Source organism: Crotalus tigris, unplaced genomic scaffold (assembly GCF_016545835.1).
Source record: "Crotalus tigris isolate CLP2741 ecotype Arizona unplaced genomic scaffold, ASM1654583v1 scf7180000024461.5605484, whole genome shotgun sequence".
Taxonomy (NCBI): Eukaryota; Metazoa; Chordata; class Lepidosauria; order Squamata; family Viperidae; genus Crotalus; species Crotalus tigris.
The window spans coordinates 321915-342558 of NW_024100632.1; the positions used below are offsets into that span (position 1 = coordinate 321915).

Sequence of the window (20644 nt, forward strand, 5' to 3'; positions counted from 1 at the left end):
AATGAGCCAAACTTTGTGATGGAACTGTTCTGTTTAATCCAGCCTAGGTATCTATGAAGGAGCAGCATAAAAAAATATGAAGACAACCCTCCTTTTTAATTGAAAAGTTCTCAACAAGAGCAAAGCAAATCCACAGACACAAGCTTCTCAAGGGACAATATCAATGAACATGGGAAAACATCCAAGACTTGCTAGGTACTCTATTTAACAGCAATTTAGAGGGGAGAAAAAAAGAATTAACATCCAGAAATGTTATCGCTAAAACGAGAGCAATCCAACTTGAACAATCCTGGCCTTCTAAAACAGACATGAGAACTTTGATATCCAGTAAGAGCAGAGTTCATCGAGATAATCAAAATCTAAGCAAACTAGGTGAAATTGTGGATCCATGGTCCAGTTCCTCTTTAGTGGAAAATCACCGCAAGCAGGAATTACGGGATGCTTCAGTTGCAAACCACGGTGAACCAATTGCTGCCTCGAATTACGGTAAGAGATGCTTATCTTCCGATTTTATATTCTCCACCTGCCTAGCACCTTCCAGATATATTGGGGGGGGGTCCATAATCCCATTGCTGGCTAGAAATACTGCAGTTATCATTCCACTGAGTCTATAGGAGTGCAGGTTGTGTTCTTCACAAAATTGTTGGCACTTGTGCCCTTTTTTAAGGCAAGGCACAAGCTTCACAACCAGCTAAGTCAGGGGTCTTCAAACCTGGCAACTTTAAGACTGGTGGACTTCAACTCCCAGAATTCCTCAGCCATTCTGGGAGTTGAAGTCCACTAGTCTTAAAGTTGCCAAGTTTGAAGACCCCTGAACTAAGTCATAGAAAATGAATGTTTTCTATTCTCAGGATGGAAGCTTCTCAAAAGCAGCAATGCAACATACAATTCAGTTGCAGGTTTGTTTGCATTTTTTTTTTTAAAAAAAACCCTTTTAAAACAATAAAGGCTGCCGATTAATTCATCTATTAAAATAGATTAATTAATGTTAGCGAGTCAATGGGAGTCATTTTCAGCAATGCATCGGGAGTAAACCAGGCCATTTATCCTAAGGGGAGAATTTCCAAGAAAGAGGAACGAGGGCACAACAGGAAGGCCATTTTATTTCCCAGAGAGCTGCTCGTAGAGTTTGGGCACGTAGTCATCCCACTCGGCTTGGTAGCAGGTGCCCGCGACGGGGGAACCCAGCTTGTATTTCTTGCGAAAAGCCGATATTTTGAAATTGCCTCGTTTGTCCCCCGAGCGGTTGCTCAAGATGGGCTCGTTGCAACTCAGCTGCTGGGGCTGCTCGTAGACCAGCCACACGTAGCGGTGAAGGCCTAAAAGTGGGACAGGAGGAGGGGGGGGAAGCAGAAACCCCTTTAATGAAGGTTCAATTCAGCCCTGCCTGCCTCCTCAGAGCGGTTGGGAGTCAAGCAGCGAACAAGATTTTGAGGATGGGTTGGATGAATGGAGGGATGGGTGAAAGGATGGATGGGTCGGTGGGTGGATGAGATGGATGAGAGGATGGATGGATGGGAGGAAGGAGAGATAAGAGGAGGGGAGGAATGGGAGAATGGATAAGAGGATGGATGGGTGAGTGGATAGGAGGAATGGGATGGATGAGAGGATGGGAGGAAGGATAAGCAGATGATGGAGGGATGGATAGAAGGATGGAAGGAATGGAAGAATGAATGAGAGGATGGATGGGAGGATGGGTGGGTGGGTGGGAGGAAGGATAAGATGATGGAGGGATGATAGGATGGAGGGATGGGAAGATGGATGAATAGAAGGATGGGAGGAATGGAAGAATGAAACAGAGGATGAATGGATAGATGGATGGGAGGAAGGATAAGATGATGGAGGAATGGGAGAATGGATCTATCATCCATCCATCCATCCATCCACCCACCCACCCATCCATGCAGTTCTAAGATGAGGATTACCTGTTCAGTGGCCACTTTCTGAAAGATAATGCATACCGAAAGGAACTGCTGCCACTTACCTGTTCCTTTCGGGGGTCCAGATCCAACATAGTCTGACAAAACATTCCCACTGCTGATATCGTTGCCTTTCATGTTGGTCACCAAAAAGTGGTGCCACTCCCTAAAAAAAAAGGAGAAGAGAATTGGGTCCCCATGTCTGCAAATCCCACCTTGCAACACGCTAAGAAGTGTTCCTCTTCAGGGGGGACTCCGTGCACTTTCCAAGCACCCCCAAAACTCAACTCACCTGAATTTGGGGGTTTTCCTGCTGGGAGCATCAGGATCCGTAAGAACCAAAGTGTAGAATTTATCCGGGCTGCAATTATCCCACTCTATCAGGGTTGGCCGATTCTTGACCTGCCCAAATAAACAGAATAATTTTTTTTTTGGCTCCTCGTTAAAACAAAAGAAAGACGGGCCAGAAGAAATGTACATTGACTAAGGCAGCTGTATAGTAAGAGTTGCCAATTTTTCTCCCTTTGCAGACAGCCTGCATTTTCAGCAAACGATAAAACAAACAAACAAACAAAATTCCTGTTCCAGAAGGTGGGAACTGTTTCTCTCAATCTCAGCCACTTTAAGATATCTGGACTTCCGCCCCCAGAATTCCCCAATTGATAGAAGAGAATATTTTTAGCTCAGCGTTGAACTGTGGGGTCCTTGGTGTTCTCTGAGCTTGGTTGTTTTCTTGCAGACATTTCATTACCCAACTAGGTAACATCATCATCATCATCGATGTGACCTAGTTGGGTAATGAACCATCTGCAAGAAAACCACCAAGCTCAGAGAGCACCAAGGACGCCACAATTCCCCAACAGATTTAGTTTGAATAGTAACCCCCTGGATTAGAGACCTAATTTTGTGAAGGGGATGGACTGTGTTCAGCCGGGATGGTTAAGATTATGAGATTTTAAGCCACCCTCCTTTGCACGTGTCAGTGTCACAAATGAGCTGACATGCATCTGGATAAATGTTCATTGTTATATTTGAAAGGCAGTCGATTTGACAAAAAAAAACAAACGTGGAAAGCTGGACATCTGCAAATGGGGAAGCTGGTTTAATGAAAATTACGGCACCGTTAAATGGAAACCGTGGCGTCCCTCTCCCCCAGCTACGCCTCACCCCCTAGGCTAAAACGGTTCCTTATCGAGGCAAATGGATTTTTGCATTGCATGCACTAACATTCACCGGGATCGCGTCCAATTTAGCTCAAAAGTTCCGTCTCGGTTTTGCAAGCGGGCGCGGCCTTCAGCCCGAGCGGGTGGGCGAGCGAGGGGGCGGGAGCGCGCGCTCCGGGGCCTGCACCGGCCTTTGCAACGGAGGGAAAACGGAGCCTCTTGGGAAGATGCCATCTTGGCCATGGGTGCCTTTTTATTTTTAGGTTTGGTGTTTCTTTTTCTTTTTTAATCTTTCCCCCTTGCTCTTCTCTCTTCTATTTTAAGGCCAGGCCAAAAATGTGTAACAAAAACCGTTGCGCGTTTGTTTGTTTGTTTTTTTCCTTCAAAAGGCCACCCAGGGTTCTCTCGCCTGCCAAGGCTCATGCCAAGCAGGAGACCCATAATGCACGCTCAGATGCATGCTTTTTTTTTTTTTCCCTTCGGGGGATGGGGAAGGATTTTTCCCCTTGCAAATGGCCGAGCCTAGAGAGGGGGCGAGGGGTCTCCAAACGGGACTAGCTTTACCGCTTGCCATTGTGGCATGTTGGCGATCTGCAGCAAAAGGAGATGCGGAATCCTATACGGCGGGGTTGCAGATAGCTGGGGGGTGGGGGTTTACAGGAAAAAAAAATAACCCTGAAATGCTCTTTTCATTGAATCTTTGCGTGTCCGAGCTCCTTGATGGAGCCCCCCCTTTTAACAGCTGCCAGCGGGCGCTCCTTAAGGCTTTTGCGGACTGGATTTGGAAGCGCCGCGCAGCCCCCGTTGCAGGTGGGGAAAACGTGCGTGGAAATTCAAGGGGGGGGGTGTAGGGGCCCGAGCTCCCTCCAGCCAAGGGACGAGAAAGAGGCGTCCCCCTCCCTTTTTTTTTCTTTTCTTTTTGCAAGAGCAAAAAGGCGACGCAACTTTGCAACCCGCGCCGGCGGCCCTTTTACCTGGGTCGGTGTAAGCACTTGGCCGAGATCCTCGATTTCCACCGACCCGTAGCGGACCCGCAGAGGATACGCCGGCTTCTCTTCCACCTCGGGGAGGTTTAAGGAGCCTCCCCAGCCGCTCAAGTCTACCGGCATGGTTGCACCAAAGGTCCTAGTCCCTGCTCGCCGCAGCCAGCAAACGTAGCGCGCGAGCCTCATCCAGCCTAATGCGGGGGCTGCGGAGGGGCAAGTTCCTCCTCCAATCCCAGGGCAGCGGGACCCCTCCTTCTTGCTCCCATTGGCTGAGGCGGGGAACAGGCTCGGCCCTGTCGGAAGAAGGGAACTCTGGGAGTTGAAGTCCCGGAATGCCGGCTGGGGCTTTCTGGCAGTTGAAACGCACCCAGTTTAAAGTTGCTAAAGTTGAGAAGCTGCTTTTATAGAGCGATTCAAAGCATGAGGGCATTGCCAAGTTTTGCATTTGACCATCCCATGATGAGAATTCATCTCGGAAATCTTCATAGTGATAGTTAAAAAAAAGACGAAATATTTTTTTCTAAAGCCATGTCTCTGCACATTTTGGCATTTTATAGTTTCATTTAGCTTCTCCAAGGGCTTTCTTTCAAATAAATGTCCGAAATCTCACTGAGTTCCTTAAACAAAAATCTTTTTACAGACGATGCTAATGAATCTTAGGAGGTTGTGTTTTATAGGGTCCTTGGTGCTCTCTGAGCGTGGTCCGTTTTCTTGCAGAGATTTTATTACCCAACTAGGTAACATCGTCAGTGATTGGGTGTGTGGAATGGAGGAGGAAGAGAGGAAGAAGAGGAAGAGGTGGAGGAGGAAAAGGGGAGGAGAAAGAGAAGAGGAGAGGGGAGGAGGGGGATTGTGGGGTTACTGATGTTCTCTGAGTTTGGTTATTTTCTACAAGACGTTTCACTACCAAACTAGGTAACCTTCTCCAGTTTACAGGTGTTAACAAACTCACTTCCTGCCTTCCACCCCAGCCCCCAAAGTGAGGTTCCTAAGCAGATCAGGGATTTGAACCGGTCACCATCTTCCCAGCCAGATTAAAATGGCATCAGCGTCAGAGAGAGAGAGAGACCCAACCTAGAATTAAGGAGAAATTTACTGTCAGTGAGACGATTAATCATTTCCAGAAGTTGTGGGTAGCTCCATCACTGGAGGTTGTCAAGAAGAGATTGGTCCAGAACGGTGTAAGATCTCCTACCTGAGCAGGGGGTTGGACTGGAAGGCCTCCAAGGTCCCTTAAAATTCTGTCATTCTGTATTTGTAAGTGTCACGGCTGGATCCTCGATCCAGCTGTCCAGGTAGTCCTCGACTCGCGACGGTTCATTTAGTGACCGTTCACAGTTAAAACGGTACCGAAAAAAAGACCGGTTTTTTCCACTGCTGCATCCCCTCCATCAATATCCAGACGCTTGGCAACTGGTTCATATTTACGACGGTCACAGTGTCCCGGGGTCATCCGATCAACGTTTGGCGACTTTCTGGCCCTGGGGAAGCCAGATTCGCTTAACGACCGCGTTACTAACTTAACGACGGCAGTAATTCGCTTAAACCGCCCTGGCAAAGAAAAGTGGAGCAAAACTCACTTTAACCGAGGTCTCAGTGACTTACGTTGCGTTGGATGGCTGGGAAGGTCCCCAGTCACCGGCCGGCGCCAGGTAAACCAAGCCCGGAGCGAAGCGCGTCGGCCGCAGCCGCTCCGCCTCCCGCGGGGAAGTTTCCCCGCCTCTCTGTCAACGCTGCCCGCCCTCCCGGCCGTAAATCCGCGGAGCCGCGCCGGCTCCCCCCAATCCGAGCTGCCATGGCGAGCCGGGCGGCTGCGAGCCTTCTCTTCGTCCTGGCGCTTTCCGGGCGCGGCGGCGCTGCAGGTATTCCCCTTGGCCGGGCGCGATGGGCAGGGCAGGGCAGGTGGCACAGCCCCAAGGTTGGAGAGATGACAGCTGAGCCGGGAAGAGCCGGGGTTCCACTTGGAGAGGAGACCACGAGGAGATTCCCCCCCCCCCGCCCGGAGGGACGACTAGACTAGATGGGGAGCCTTCCCGCTAAAGCATCTTAAGTCTCTCCTGGAAGGAGGAGAATGTTGCCTTGACTTCGGGGTTTTTTTTCCCAAACAAGGATGTGTAACCCTTCCCTTCTCGTCTCCTTCGCTTTCCGAACTTTCTGCGGGACGGGATCGCCGCCCCCCCCCCGAACCTCCCCCCTCCCGCCCCTTTTGCCTTCGTCTGTCCGCGAAAAATCCGACTGAGCGCGCGGCGTTTGTTGGCAATGATGGGGAATGCTTTGCGTAAAGGGATCGTTGTTCCGCCAAGTTTTTTAGACAGGTCGGGATTTAGAGGTTGCGACGTCATTTGTTTCCTTCCCTCCCAGCCCCCCTCTCCCCCCCTCCCCGCCCTAACTCCAAATTTTTCAGGAATACTGCATACTTGTTTTTGTCCCAAAAGCGCTTCCGGTCACAACTGCCTGCTCTCTGATTTCCCCGAAGTCTAAAGTGGGGGAGGTAGGATGCAGAATTTTTCTAGGATGATTTTAATCGCTTTTCTGAGGGTTGGGTTGTGGCTGGGGTGAGGGAGGGGCAATTGATAACGTTTGCCTGTTTCGGTTAGGAAGGGGGAGAAGAAGCAAAGCACTTTTATGAGAAAGGAAAAGGAGAGAGAGAGAGAGAGAGAGAGAGAGAGGAAGGAATGTGAGCAAGAAAAAGAAAAGAAAGAGAAGGAAGGAAAGAGAAAGAAAGAAAGGAAGAAAGAAAGAAAGAAAGAAAGAAAGAAAGAAAGAAAGAAAGAAAGAGAAAGAAAGAAAAGGAAGGAAAGAGAAAGAAAGAAGGAAGGAAAGAAGGAAGGAAGGAAAGAAAAAGGAAAGGAAGAAGAAAGAAAGAAAGAAAGAAAGAAAGAAAGAAAGAAAGAAAGAAAGAAAGAAAGAAAGAAAGAAAGAAAGAACTATGAATAGGAGACAGGTAGAATTACCAAGTAAACTAGAATTAATTTGTGAGATAGACAAACAAAATTCAGCCCAGGTTCTTCCTGGTTAACTCCAACCCTTTAGTGCAGTGGTTCTCAACCTTTTTAATGCCGCGACCCCATAATACAGTTTCCCATGTTGTGGTGACCCCCAACTACTTATACATCACCGGGTGCCAGGGGTGTGGCCAAAGAAAAGGGGGAAAAAATGGCGGACAGCCTTGTTTGGCGACCCCCGTGAAATGGTCGTTCGACCCCAAATGGGGTCCCGACCACAGGTTGAGAACCACTGCTTTAGTGGGTTGTGATGACTTTATAGGCGGATTTTCAATCTGAAGGCTAAACAGACTGACCGAATGAAAACTGTAAAACCCTGCTTTTGCATGCAGAGTTCTGAGCAAGGAGAGGTACTGTTGGAAAGAGAGCTAATAATAGAGCAGGATGAGTTTGCATTCTGCTTGGCAAGGAGAAAAGACCCAGCTTTGCTTTTACAGGGAGTGCAACTACGATGCTCTTTTCTTGTCTCATATCAGCTTCCAAGAGTTGATGTGATTTCAGTGCACTTTGCTAAAACCTAGCGTGCCGTGCTTGATTTACTCAAGTGTGGTTAAACCGTGATTTAGGGTGGTATGCCCGGTGTATTTGGTGTTTATATCCCACCTTTATTATTTTTACAAACAACTCAAAGACGGTGAATGTATCCATCACACCTTCCTCCTCCTGTTTTCCTCGCAACGACAACCCTGTGAGATGGGTTGGGCTGAGAAGATGGGAGAGGCCCCAAGGTCCCCCAGCTGGCTTTCATGCCTAAGGCGGGACTAGAACTCCTGGTCTCCTAGTGATTGGCCCAAAAGTTCCCCAACTGGCTTTCCTGCCTAAGTTGGGACTAGAACTCACCATCTCCTGCTGATTGGCCCAAAGTCACTCAACTGATTTTCATGCCTAAGGCAGGACTAGAACTCACTGTCTTCTGCTGATGGCCCAAAGGTCACCCTGCTGGTTTTCGTGCCTAAGATGGAACTAGCACTCACAGTCTCCTGGTAACTGGGCCAAAGTCACCCTATTGACTTTCATGCCTAAGGCGGAACTAGAACTCACCATCTCCTGCTGATTAGCCCAAAGTCAGCCAGCTGGCTTTCGTGCCTAAGGTGAGACTAGAACTCGCAGCCTCCTGGCTTCTAGCCTTCTGCCTTAACCACTAGACCAAACTGTCTCTCCGTGCAAAGGGTAGATGGATGGAAACTCTTAACTCAGTGTTTCACAACCTGGGCAACTTTAAGGCAGGTGGGCTTCAGCTCTTAGAAAGGAGAGCATTTTAGATAAATAAACTTTATCTCCCCCAGAAACTGAAGAAGTGGCAGTTGGCGAACTGGATGGGGAAGTGACCTTGCGATGCTGGAATGCATCTTCCCAGGTGCTGGTGGTGCAGTGGTTTCACGGTGAGCCCGGTGCAATCCCCATGCTCTTCTCCTCGGATGGAAAACTGCCTTCGGATAGCCGCTTGTCCCTGGTGGAAAACAGCTCCTTGCACATTTCAGGATTGCGTCGAGAGGACGAAGGTCACTACTTGTGCAGGGAGATACTGGCTGAGACCAACCATACACACAGGATCCAGTTACTGATGGCCGGTAAGTTTTCACCCTTGCTTTAGAAAACGGCGTGGATGCTCGGCAGATAGAACAGGGCAGTATATTAGACAATGTATGTGGGTATAGATGTTGCATTAAGTCAACAGTTGCCAGCCCAACAAGGTAGGTCAGACCAAAACAAAAATTCAGTGCCATAGGGGTCAGCACTAGTTTTATTGCAGTTAAGGTGCTGGCCTAGGATCCAGGAGACTGTGAGTTATAGTCCTGCCTTAGGAAAACGAGTGAAAATGCTAACCTGATCGTCCAGTAAAGATTGCCATGGAGATTCACGTGAATGCTTTGGAGGGTGGGGGGAGATTTTGTATGTCCAGTTTAACAAAAAGAAGGACTAGGATGACATGATAGCAGTCTTCCAATACTTGAGCAGCTGTCACAGAGAAGAGGAGGTCAACCTGTTCTCCAAATCACCTGAAGACAGGACAGGAAGTAACAGATGGAAGCTCATCAAAGAGAGATTCAACCTAAACAGAGAGATTTGAAGATTAGTGTAGTGTTTAGTTTAACCTGTTGACTGCTTTTTCTTCTTTTTATCTATCTATCTATCTATCTATCTATCTATCTATCTATCTATCTATCTATCTATCTATCTATCATCTATCCATCCATCCAGAAATGCAAAATATAAAATACAAATATATATGTAATGTTGACTGCTTTCTCTTCTTTTATATAAAAGATGTGTGTGTGTATGTATATGTATGTGTGTGTACGCACACACACACACACACACACACACACACACACACACACATAAAAAAAGAAGAAAAAGCAGTCAACAGGTTAAGTTAAACATTACATATATATTTGTATTTTCTTTCAGCATTCAGCCGGAGTGGATCCTACATCTTAATTGTTAAATTTAATTGAACCCCTTTTCTTGCTTTTTTTTGTACACTATTTTTTTCTTTCTCTGCCTCTCTCTTCCTCTCTCTCCCTTCCTCTCTCTTTCTGTCCCTCCCTCTCCTTCTCTCTCTCTTTTCTTTTGTTGTTGTTAGGGTTGAGTGTATGTTTTTGTTTTGTTTCATTTTGTTTGTTTGTTTTACTGTTCTGTATTTTATTCTCTATGATAAAACAATAAATTATAAGAGAGAGGGAGGGAGAGAGAGAGAGAGAGAGAGAGAGAGAGGGAGATTCAGCTCTAAAACTAAGGAAAAATTTCTTGACAATGAGAACAATTAATCAGTGGAGCGACTTGCTTTCCAGAAGCTGTGAATGCTCCAGCACTGGAGGTTTTCAAGAAAAGACTGGACAGCCATTTGTCTGAAATGGTATAGGGTCTCCTGCTTGAGCAGAGGGCTAGACTAGAAGACCTCCAAGTTCCCTTCCAACTCTTGTTATTCTATGACCTCTATTGTTTTTTTCCTCGGACCAAACAGACCAATTTTGCCATTTCTGCGAATCCTGACACTTACGCAATCCCTTCCACAAGATTTCCGCATTCTCTCCAGTGTCGGGCGTACAATAATCTTGCTATAGTTACCAGATTACAACCCCCTATCTCAATTTCTTATTTGCTTTCAAGGTGTGGCTGGCTGGTAATTCTGCTCTTTGCGTGTGAAAGGCGAGAGCCGCACCCATTTTAACTGGTGCACCGCTGCATCCATCAAGATGCAGAAGATTTATAGGTGCACAATACAGTAGTCCTTGACAAATGACTGCAACTGGGTCAAGAATTTCCCTTGCTAAAGAAGTTAAGTGAGCCACACTCACTTTGATGTTTATTAAGCAAATCACTTCCGTTGCTCAATCCATCATCAGCTGCCTGGTTCAGTTAACCGCATTGATTTGCTTAACAATCACAGCACCAATAACGGCAAAGGCAGAATATAAATAAACACGTAAACAAAAGCTATAGTAACAGAAAACAAACAAAACAAAACTGTAAACAAACAAACAAACAAACAACGGAGAAAGCAAACGGTTGGAGCCAAGCAACATCCAGGCAATATTTATATGTTCTAAACAGGACGAGGGCATCTCTGGGGCTTCCTTGTAAAGAAAGAAGGGGGCAACCCAGGTGGGATTTTGCCAGGTTTCCATCTTTAATTTCAAATAAGAAAACAGGGCAGGAAGTTTTAACAGGTGCGTCGGAAAACCTCTGCAACCACCTTAATTCCCATGGGGGGGGCGCATTGCCAGGAGTTGTCCTGGGCTCAGATCCTAGTTGGTCACGGTCACCTGCTCCTGGTAGCTCTGCCTGCTGTCATCACTGTGACACACTAATCAAGGAGAGAAGCAACCTGGACTTAAGGAGAATCTCCCTAACCAGGAGGACAATGAACCAGTGGGACAGCTTGCCACCAGAAGTTGTGGGGGCTTCATCCCTGGAGGTTTTTAAGAAAAGACTGAGCAGCCATTTGTCTCGAAGGGCGTAGGGTCTCCTGCTTGAGCAGGGGGCTGGACTAGAAGACCTCCAAGGTCCCTTCCAGCTCTATTCTGATGGATTGTGCACAAACTGTGTTGGCTGCCATCCGGCCTTTGGGTGCAATTCAAGTTGCCGGTTGTTACCTTGGAAGCCCTCCGTGGCATATCTGGTTACCTGGGGGACCAGTCTCTCCAATTCTCTCTGCCCACCTGGTACAACTGTTTGACAGGGAACATGTTTTATTTTGACATGCTTGCTTTCCAGGTGGACCAGAGCTGATGGAAGTCAAAATTTCTCCCACCGGGACGTTGCCAAATGGCACGCTTTATGCCAAAAGGCATGACATCTTGAACTTCACCTGCAGTAGTGATTCTTGGCCTGATTCCGCCACTAAGTGGGATTTTAACCCACTTGGTTCTGCCCAGGAGCCATTCACCGAAGTCAACAGCTCACAGAGCTCTTTCGTGCTACACAACGTCATGCCCAACTATCAAGGGAACTACTCGTGTCTGGCCACAAACCTGTTGAGCCAACGCCAGAAGTCGGTCGTCCGCGAACTCCTGATCTACTGTACGTATGCCGAAAACTATGGGCAGGGTGAGTGCGTGGGTGTCATTTTTCCCCAGGGAATGTTGCACTTCTGGAAATGCACAGGACTGTGGCCCCTATGCCTTCCTCTTAAGGAATTGTGTCCTTGAAGAGGAAAAGCCTTCAACATTAGGAATGAAAACGTTCAGAGTGAACGAGAACGAAATGATCACGGATGGAAGTTTAGTAGTAGACAGGCTGGCCTCCAGAAGTTGTGGGTGCGCCATCACTCAAGGTTTTCAAGGAGAGACTGAACAACCATTTGTCAGGGATGCTACTATAGGGTCTCCTGCTTGAGCAGGGGGTTGGAATAGAAGATCTCCAAGGCCCCTTCCAGCTCTGTTATTCCATAGATAAAAAGGACCAATGCACAAACAGGACACAGGTGGGATCTTCTCCTAATCTACTTGGTGGTTCCACAAAGGCCAGTGGAATAGCTGGCAGAAAAATCCTAGCGGGTGTTCTGAACTACAACGTCTATTGTCCCCAACCATTAACTTTGCTGACGGGGGGGGGGGGCTGAAGTCCAAACCCCGCCTCATCTTCTCCCCCCCTCAAAAGTTCCTTCCTTATTGCTTTTCATGAACTTCTGTTTCTGCTTTCTCTCAATCCCTTGTCCTCTAGCCATGTTTCTGTCAGGGTCAGAGCTGATCCTAGATTCCCCCCCCCCCCCCCGCACCCGGGTTTTAGTACTTGTCTCCGGTGTTTAAAAACAGGCAATAAAAAATGTAAATAAATCAGACCCAGAGCTATTTCCCAGTCCTTTTGCAAGCTTCTCTCTTCAGATCTCCCACCGTCATCGCCCAGGTGTCAAGCTGAGACCTCCGTGGAGAATTCTCAGGAGGTTCAACTGTCGTGCAGCTGGCCCGGGGGCTACCCACCCCCTACGCTCCAGTGGATCAACCTGGAGGGTCTAGCCATGGATTCCAACACCACCCACTTTGCAAATGCTACAGTGGTGTCTCTGCAAGGGTCACGGCGGCTTTGGGGCAAGGATTTTGTCTGCCGCGGAAACCATATTGCAAATGAGAAGAAAAACCAGAACTGCACCTTGCGATTGGGTGAGTCAAGGATGGGATTCCGGAACTGCACAATTTCGCAGTGCGTTCCAAGACTCCAAATGGGAAAGAGCTGACTGGGATTTCTCTCCCTGTTCTCTTAATGTCTTTCCATGCTCCTGATGTAAGGAATGGCTGGTTTTAATTTCCTCGTTTATTCTTTTCGGCCTTGTTCTTTTAGCTCCCATTTGAGTCCCCCCACCCCTATACTTCTCTAAAAGCTTCCTCAACATCATCCCTATAATGGTCTGTGCAGGAACAGTAGCGGCCACAATTGTGGAAACCTTTTGGGAAAAGTGTATTTTTGAGGTTTGATGGCTAATAACACCACTTTTTTTTGAGTAGTATCCTAAAATTATATATCAGTGGAAAGATAATTTAGTCAAGTATGTAACGCAACGAAGTTTGTTCAATGATCTGTACTGTATTCTATGAAAAGTTATAGCCAGATAACCAGAAAAAAGGAAGCACAACTTGCTTAGGTTTTATATCAGGTAGCTTTCCTTCACCTGATTTAACAGGTAAAAATGTTTTCTTTTGAATATTGTGGGGAAAATAAATTTAAATGAGAACTTGAACAAGGTGATCTAGAAGATGATTAATGAGAAAAGAAGCTCAAGAATGAGGTGGAGGTTATTCGTAGATATTTAATTGTGATCTTCTGAAATTATCAAGGAATGTACTAATTTAAGGTTAATAAAAGAGAACATTATTGGAAGGAGAGAAAATCTAGGAAAGCTATCATGTGGAATATGGAACTCTTAGAAACTAACTAGTATTTGTAAATACAAACCCAGACAACACACTGCTTAGCAAATATTGATGGTGATATGTAAAAAAACAAAAACCCTAATAAAACATATATATCTCCTGTCCTCCCAACTCAACTTGACTTTCCTCTTGCGCCAGAGCGGCCCTCCGTCATGGCCAACCCAATGAAGCGCTGCTTCGCGGGGAGATCCATAGAGATGACCTGTGAACTGACAGCCGGCAACCCACCTGCGAGGATCACCTGGTGGCGCAACTCCTCCAAGGTGGAGACAGAGATCCGGTCAAGGGGCAGGGTTCTCATCAGCCAAAAGGAGGGGGTCTCCAGCCTTGTCATCCAGAACTGCTCGGCCAGCAGAGACCAAGGGTACTACATCTGCAAGGCCGAGAACCCCCTGGGCCCGAGAGAGGTCTACGTTCACCTGAAGGTGACAGGTAAGTCAGGAGGTTGCAATAGGGGCACTTGGGCTGAGGGTGGGAGGACTTCCGCGCCCAGAATTCCCTCAGCCGGCCAGGAGTTCTGGGAGTTGAAGTCCATGCAGCTCTTAAAGTGGCTGAAAGTCCTTGACTCTACGATCAGGATTGAACCCAGAGGTCTTTATAAAACAGAAGCTTTGACTTGCTGCCAGTAACGAAAGCTATTTGGGACCTCCTTGCTCTGATGCCTAAAAAGCTCTCCCACCCGTGATGGGAAGGCCTCACCTGGTGGGAAATGGTTGGTTCCAGCAAGTGGAGTGTTGATTTAGCAAGACTGATTGGTTAGCTTTAGCAAGTTGATTAATTAAGAAAGCTGGATTTTGTTTAAATTTATACTGTACATCCCATGCGATAATAAAATCTGCCCACAATCCTTTCCTTTCCTCCCCTCCCCTCTCCTTTCCTTTCCTTTTTCCTCCCACCCTGCCACCCTTCCTTCCTTCCTTCCTTCCTTCCTTCCTTCCTTCCTTCCTTCCTTCCTTCCTTCCTTCCTTCCTTCCTTCCTTCCTTCCTTCCTTCCTTCCCTCCTGCTTGAGAATTCCTTTTGAGTTTCATTTTTGAAGGGTGGCGATCTTACAAATTTTAAGAAATGGGGGAAGAGGAGGAGGAGGAGGAGGAGGAGGAGGAGGAGAAGTTGCTTCATGGCATATCTCTCTCTCTCTCTCTCTCTCTCTCTCTCCCCCCCCCCATCTCAATGCTTTTTTTCTCTCCATTTCTCTCTGCAGATCCTCTGAACGTTGCTGGCATTGTGGGTTCCGTTGTAGTCCTTTTATTGCTCGGAGTTCTGGTCTTTTCTGGAATCCTTCTCTATGCGGGACCTCAGGTGTGCCTCAAAGGTGAGAGAGGGTCTGTAGAGAATTGCTCGCTGGAGGAGTCAAACCAACAGAATGCATTTGGGTTTCAAAATGTGTATTCCTTAAATTGCGCTCTAGGCAATCTTATAGGAACGTTGAAAAAGAAAATCTTATGGATATATTGGCACATCCTTCCAATAATAAAATAAAAGATAACCAAAGGTTTCTAAATGCGATATACTGTATGTTGCTAAGATGGGTGGCCAATACATCTGATAGATAGATAGATAGATAGATAGATAGATAGATAGATAGATAGATAGATAGATAGATAGATAGATAGATAGATAGATAGATAGATAGGCAGGCAGGCAGGCAGGCAGGCAGGCAGGCAGGCAGGCAGGCAGGCAGGCAGGCAGGCAGGCAGGCAGGCAGACAGAATATATTTCTGACATTGCATTAGATACTTACTGTATAACCTTAGAAAGCAAATGAGTAACTTTTTAATACAAAATATTTTTCTTCTCTTCTCTCTTTCATGTTCCCAGCGAACGTGCTTCGGTAAGTGTCTCTATTTTTTAACTAAAAAGTCTCGACCCATTTCATCTAAAGAAACCATCATTTGGAGAAGGGATTGTCAAACCTTGTGGTAGTGCGACCTCTTTAAAATGGTACAGCCCGTGAATTTGTATAAAGCCTCATCCATTGAACAAAACTAACAATTTCATTGGGGTTAGGGCTGGGCAAGAAAGAAGCATGCCACTTATAAGTATTTTTAAGTATAATATTTTAGATTCTATGTCACGGAATGCTCAATAGTAGTTCAATAATTACCTGCAGGTATACTTGATAACAACACAACAGAATATTTATAGCTCAAGGTTGAACTGTGGAGTCCTTGGTGCTCTCTGAGCTTGGTTGTTTTCTTGCAGACATTTCATTATCCAACTAGGTAACATCATCAGTCCTAGAAGGAGTGGGGTTTGCAGAAAGGAGGAGGAGAAGGAAGAGGAGGAGAGAAAGGGAAGAGGTGGAGGAGCAGAAGGAGGTTTGTGAGGTCCTTGGTGCTCTCTGAGCTTGGTTGTTTTCTTGCAGACGTTTCATTACCCAGCCAGGTAACATCAACAACGCTAGACCTAACTGAGTAATGAAATGTCTGCAAGAAAACAACCAAGCTCAGAGAGCACCAAGGACCCCATACTTGATAGTATCTCCCATGGTTCCCAGCTGGAAAATGTGACCTATCTGCCAAGTTGGGTCAACATGCTCTTTAGTGAATATCACCTGACAGAGGTGGTCCTTCAAGCAAGGAGGAGGAGAAGAGTTCTCTTCATTTCTTTCTTATGGTTTTTATTGTTGTCTGCATTGCAGGAATCGAGATGCAGGTGACATCCTTGAACTTATGGACTCAGATGAAGATGACCTGTACTTGGAGGCCACTAGTGAACCAACATCACATCAGATGGAAGGGATAGGAAACAGAGGTTCTACCAGATCTACTGAAAGTAAGATGAATGGAGGGACCCAGGCACAGGCAGGAATTGTGTGTCAATTCACAAGAATCCAAATAAACACTCCAGGTTCATTCCATTTCCGAAACTCTTACTGTTTATTGAATACACGGCATGGTAATGTTGAGGCAAAACTAACTCTGAGGTTTCCAGACACCAGTTGATAGAATTAAACAATAATTTATCTGGCCTGATCCCCACCCTCTCGCCTAGTCCATGTAAACAATTTCACTTTGTTACGGGAACCATCTGCTTCTTCTCTACACCTGCTGCAGTGCCCTTGGAAAGGTTTCAGTCTCTCACCGTCTCAGCAGAATCGGTTTCATTTCTTCATCTTATGTATGATGCACATAAAAACCAGGTGGAGCTTCAATTACATCTGTGGGGCTGCCAGTTCAACTTCCTTGACCATACTTTTGTCTCATTCTCTCTGTTAATCCTGGTGGTTTGTGGGGAAGACCTTGGAAACGGGTGAAGGAGATGCTGCCTACGGAGCAATCATATAAGAGACAGCTTAGCTCAGAGACGGATAGTGGGTGGGGCAAGAAACTCAAAAAGGACCCTCCCTAGTTTCTCAAGGTGTAAAGGTGGAGAAATGCAAGATTCTGTTAATATAGCTTTGCAATAAAGTACAATTTGCTTACCTGGTCATGTTTTCAGTGTGGTGCACCTGGTAAGGCTAACAGTTACAGAAGCACAACCATAAACTCAGGGCGCGGCTCCCACAGTCTTCTCAACTTTGTTAATGAACTGTAATTTCTCTGGTAGCAAAAGGAGCATCTCGTTTAACACAAAGCTGAAGAGCAATTCTACTAGCTATGTTTTTTACGTAAAGGATGAAAAACTAAACACCGTTCCTTCCAAACATCCCTCTAGAGAACTAGAGTTCCTTGCCCACTCCCCTGGGGAAAATAGCGGGGCATCCTTGCTTTAAATGGAAATTAGCAGGACACAAATTCAAATGGGAGTTATTTATTTGTTAGATTTTTATGCAGGCTTTATGACTTTGTAGGTAACTCGAGTTGGTGAAGATGTTTAATACTCCTTTGTCCTCCAAATTTTCCCCATAACAAAAACCCTGTGAGGTGGGTTGAGAAACTGGCCCAAGGTCACCCAGTCAACTTTCATGTCTAAGGAGAAACTAGAACTCACCTTCTGCTGGGGATTGGCCCAAAGTCACCCAGATGGCTTTAGTACCTCTGGTGGGACTAGAATTCACCATCTCCTGGTGATTAGCCCAAAGTCATCCAGCCAGGTTTCATGCATAAGGTGGGACTAGAACTCACCGTCTCCTGGTCATTGGCCTATAATCGCCCAACCAGGCTTCATGCATAAGGCGGGGCTAGAACTCACGGTCTCCTGATGATTAGCCCCATCCAGTCAGCTTTCATGCCTAAGACGAATCTAGAACTCAGGACCCCCTGGTTACTAGTCTGCTGCCTCAGCTATTAGACCAAACTGGTTCTTATGATACTTATAATAGGGGAGGGAGGGGAACAGGTGATTTGGTGAGCTGCTAACCATACCTGGCTACGGTTTTTAATTTCCGTGCATTTTTTTTTTCAGGCTCATTTCCAGAAACGTCCATCTCCCTGGAGGAAGTCCGGACAGCCAAACCCACAGCATAGAGAGGATTATCTCTTTTTTTGCTTTATGTACTAAGAAGAGAAACAGACTTGCAGAGTGGATGGAACTGGACCCAAAGGATTCCTAGAAAAATTATGCCCATCTGGGTCTGTCTCTTTGGCCTCTATCCCTCCCTGTGCTGCTGCTTGGCTGAGCTGTGTGTTGAAACAACATTTGTGACGTAGGCGAGGATACAAATGAGGTGGCTTTTTCGGAACTGGAGGAAGAAGCATCCCTGGACAGGAAGCCTTGTGGCCCTGCAGAAGAGCTGGAGGAACAGGGAGAGATGTCCCAGCTGGTCCTGGATCCCACATTCCCAGCTTAGATCCTCTTTGGATATGACTCTTAACAGGAGTCAAAGCTTCTAGGGTCTCTTTCAGGGAAGGAAGCATCACAGCAGCTCCTGTTGGGGAAAACAACAACAACTGGACAGTCTTGCTTAGGTGCAAATTGCTTGAGGCATCTAACAACTCTTTGTGTCCTCTAGGGCTTGAATGCAGGAAGTTACTGACAAAAATTATGTCTCATGTCACCCCAGACGAGAGGCAGATATTTGGGGGAGGGGGGCTTCAGGCAGGAGTCTATCTCAGCTCTACCTGGGTACTGAACTTGGGGGACTTCTTCCCATGAAGTGGATTTGGCATCACTAAACTGCATGCCTTTGCTTGCTCGTTTCTGGGATCTTCAGCCGTCTGAATTGTAGGAGCAGCTGCAGCTGTTACCTGCCCAGGTATATGGTCCCAATTCATCCCCTCTAAATATTTTAAAGGATTCTCAAGCCAGCCTGTCCTTCGCAGAGAAGCTGGAGAATTGAAGCCTGCCCACTTGAAATACAGCTGGCTCTCAACTTACGACCGCAACCGAGCCCAAAATATCTGCCGCTAAGTGAGCTTTGCCCCAAATTTCGACCTTTCTTGCCACATTAGCGGGATCACTGCAGTTGTTAAGATAGCAACCCGGTTGTTAAGTAGCTTCCGCACCGACTTTGCTCGGTGGCAAAAGCGGGTCGTGTGACCTCAAGACACTCGAACCGTCGTAAGTCCGTGCCATTTTCCAAGCATCTGAATTTGGAGGAGGCTGCAACGGTCGTAAGTGTGAAAAGGGGTCACGAGTGGCTTTTTTCCAGTGCTGTTGTCGCTTGGAACAGTCACTAAATGTTCCAATTTTAGTATATGTGCTGCCGAAGTGAGCACAAACAGACGGTTGTAAACTAACCTATAGAGGTTAGAACCATGTACAAATTGTACGCTGGATGTCAGATGCTAGAATAATGTGCAAATCTGGCTCGGGGTCTATTGATGGACCGGCAGGTGGGTTAGGCTTCCTCCTTTAAAATGCCACTTTTCCAGCCGTCATCTTCTTTTGCCTGTTGCACTCCTGAAATAATTACTTCCTTTTGAGGCTGGTAGCAATCAGAGGCCAACATTCTTCTGGCCCTTGTGAATCTGGGTGTGATCTTTTGTTTATGGAATAAAAGTGTGGCTTTTGGATACAAAGGTGACTTGCCTGTAGGGTGTGTGCCTGTGTGTTTGATATGTGGGCGTTATTAGCCAAATCAGGAGAAGTTTTATATTCATTTCACACCTTTTAAGAACTGGAGCTATTCTTGTTTGCTGTTTTTAAGTGAAATGCATGCTCTTTATTGGCTAAATGCCGGTGTCATGGTTCCAACAGATGAAGTGCTTCAAAAGAACTTTGAGGCATTGTTTACCTTAAAGGATCTTTTATTTGAGTAGCATAATATCGGCTCTACATAATCGAAGTCAAAAACTGAATTCCCCTCCCTGGGCACCTAGTATCAAAGCACAATCCCCTCCTCCAATTAACCGTCATGAATTACATTCTCCAATTAGCTTGAAGCGTCAGCCCACCAATTCTTTATCAGCTCTGGGCTCAATAACCTTGATCCTCATGCTAAGTTTAGTGTTGTTATGTCTAGCTGGACTCTCATTCACACCCCCCCCCCAGCATCATCTAACTCTAAAAGGGAAAGGGAAGAAGATGGCTACATTTCCATCTGTTGTCAATGCAAAAACATCCGATGTTAGCAGCGTTGACAGCCTGTCGTTCGTATCCTGTTACCAAGGATCGTGTTTTCTGTACAGGGACGGCAACATTTCCGTTGCAAAGCGAGAGATCGGCTAAGTGAGTTTTGCCCCATTTGTTAAGTGAATCATCGCAGTTGATAAGTTAGTAACTCGTTTGTTAACTGAATTGCCAGAACAGAAGCTCTGAGCTTGGTGGGTGTTTTTTTTTTTGGCAGGCATTTTATTTATTAATCAGAATTATATGCCATCCATCTTACTCTCCAAAGCTGAAACTGACCGTCTTACAGTCCAAGAAAAAACACGCTAATATGAAAACATGAAAATTAACAAAATTAGATAACACTTAGAACCAAGCACACAAGCCATATAGAGGTTTTTATTACCCCTGAGTCATATCCTGAGTGCGAATTTGATAGGTCTCCGATAATGGACTTGGTTTTGTAAAGAATCAGAATAGAGCTGGAAGGGACCTTGGAGGTCATCTAGTCCAACCCCGTGCTCAGGCAGGAAACCCTACACCATTTCGGACAAATGGCTGTCCAGTCTCTTCTTAAAAACTTCCAGTGTTGGAGCATTCACCGCTTCTGGAGGCAGGCTGTTCCACTGGTTAATTGTCCTCACTGTCAGGAAGTTTCTCCTTAGTTCCAGGTTGTTTCTCTCCTTGGTTAGCTTCCATCCGTTGCTTCTTGTCCTGCCTTCAGGCGCCTTGGAGAAGAGCTTGACTTCTTTGGGGCAGCCCCTGAG

At 46.4% G+C, this 20644-nt stretch overlaps 2 protein-coding genes across 3 annotated transcripts; one reads left to right on the plus strand and one right to left on the minus strand.

Annotated features, from left to right (window-relative positions):
- Positions 1 to 75: 75 nt before the first annotated feature.
- PEBP1 (phosphatidylethanolamine binding protein 1) lies at positions 76 to 4276 on the minus strand. Its single transcript, XM_039332592.1, has 4 exons — positions 4057 to 4276; positions 2212 to 2321; positions 1985 to 2085; positions 76 to 1319 (listed from the first exon to the last, which is right to left on the minus strand). The coding sequence occupies exons 1-4, from the start codon at positions 4252 to 4254 to the stop codon at positions 1102 to 1104; spliced, it is 627 nt and encodes a 208-aa protein (XP_039188526.1). The 5' UTR covers positions 4255 to 4276; the 3' UTR covers positions 76 to 1101.
- Positions 4277 to 5530: 1254 nt separating this feature from the next.
- On the plus strand, positions 5531 to 19348 carry VSIG10 (V-set and immunoglobulin domain containing 10). Of its 2 annotated transcripts, XM_039332588.1 has the most exons (9): positions 5531 to 5930; positions 8360 to 8644; positions 11295 to 11600; positions 12404 to 12679; positions 13586 to 13879; positions 14647 to 14757; positions 15264 to 15276; positions 16087 to 16220; positions 17793 to 19348. In XM_039332588.1, exons 1-9 carry the CDS (start codon positions 5684 to 5686, stop codon positions 17852 to 17854), a joined length of 1728 nt encoding a protein of 575 aa, XP_039188522.1. In that variant the 5' UTR covers positions 5531 to 5683; the 3' UTR covers positions 17855 to 19348. The 2 variants fall into 2 exon arrangements, with proteins under 2 accessions (XP_039188522.1, XP_039188523.1); XM_039332589.1 differs by lacking the exon at positions 15264 to 15276.
- The last annotated feature ends 1296 nt before the right edge of the window (positions 19349 to 20644 follow it).

What these genes read in the sequence shown, in the direction of transcription:
- PEBP1 (XM_039332592.1), bottom strand. Translation starts at nt 4,254, where the DNA reads ATGAGGCTCGCGCGCTACGTTTGCTGGCTGCGGCGAGCAGGGACTAGG. An exon ending in AAGTGCTTACACCGACCCAG is followed by an intron (nt 2,322 to 4,056) that starts GTAAAAGGGCCG and finishes TTATTTGGGCAG; the next exon opens with GTCAAGAATCGGCCAACCCT. An exon ending in TGGACCCCCGAAAGGAACAG is followed by an intron (nt 1,320 to 1,984) that starts GTAAGTGGCAGC and finishes TCCCACTTTTAG; the next exon opens with GCCTTCACCGCTACGTGTGG.
- VSIG10 (XM_039332588.1), top strand. Translation starts at nt 5,684, where the DNA reads ATGGCTGGGAAGGTCCCCAGTCACCGGCCGGCGCCAGGTAAACCAAGC. An exon ending in GATCCAGTTACTGATGGCCG is followed by an intron (nt 8,645 to 11,294) that starts GTAAGTTTTCAC and finishes CTTGCTTTCCAG; the next exon opens with GTGGACCAGAGCTGATGGAA. An exon ending in CGTTCACCTGAAGGTGACAG is followed by an intron (nt 13,880 to 14,646) that starts GTAAGTCAGGAG and finishes TTCTCTCTGCAG; the next exon opens with ATCCTCTGAACGTTGCTGGC.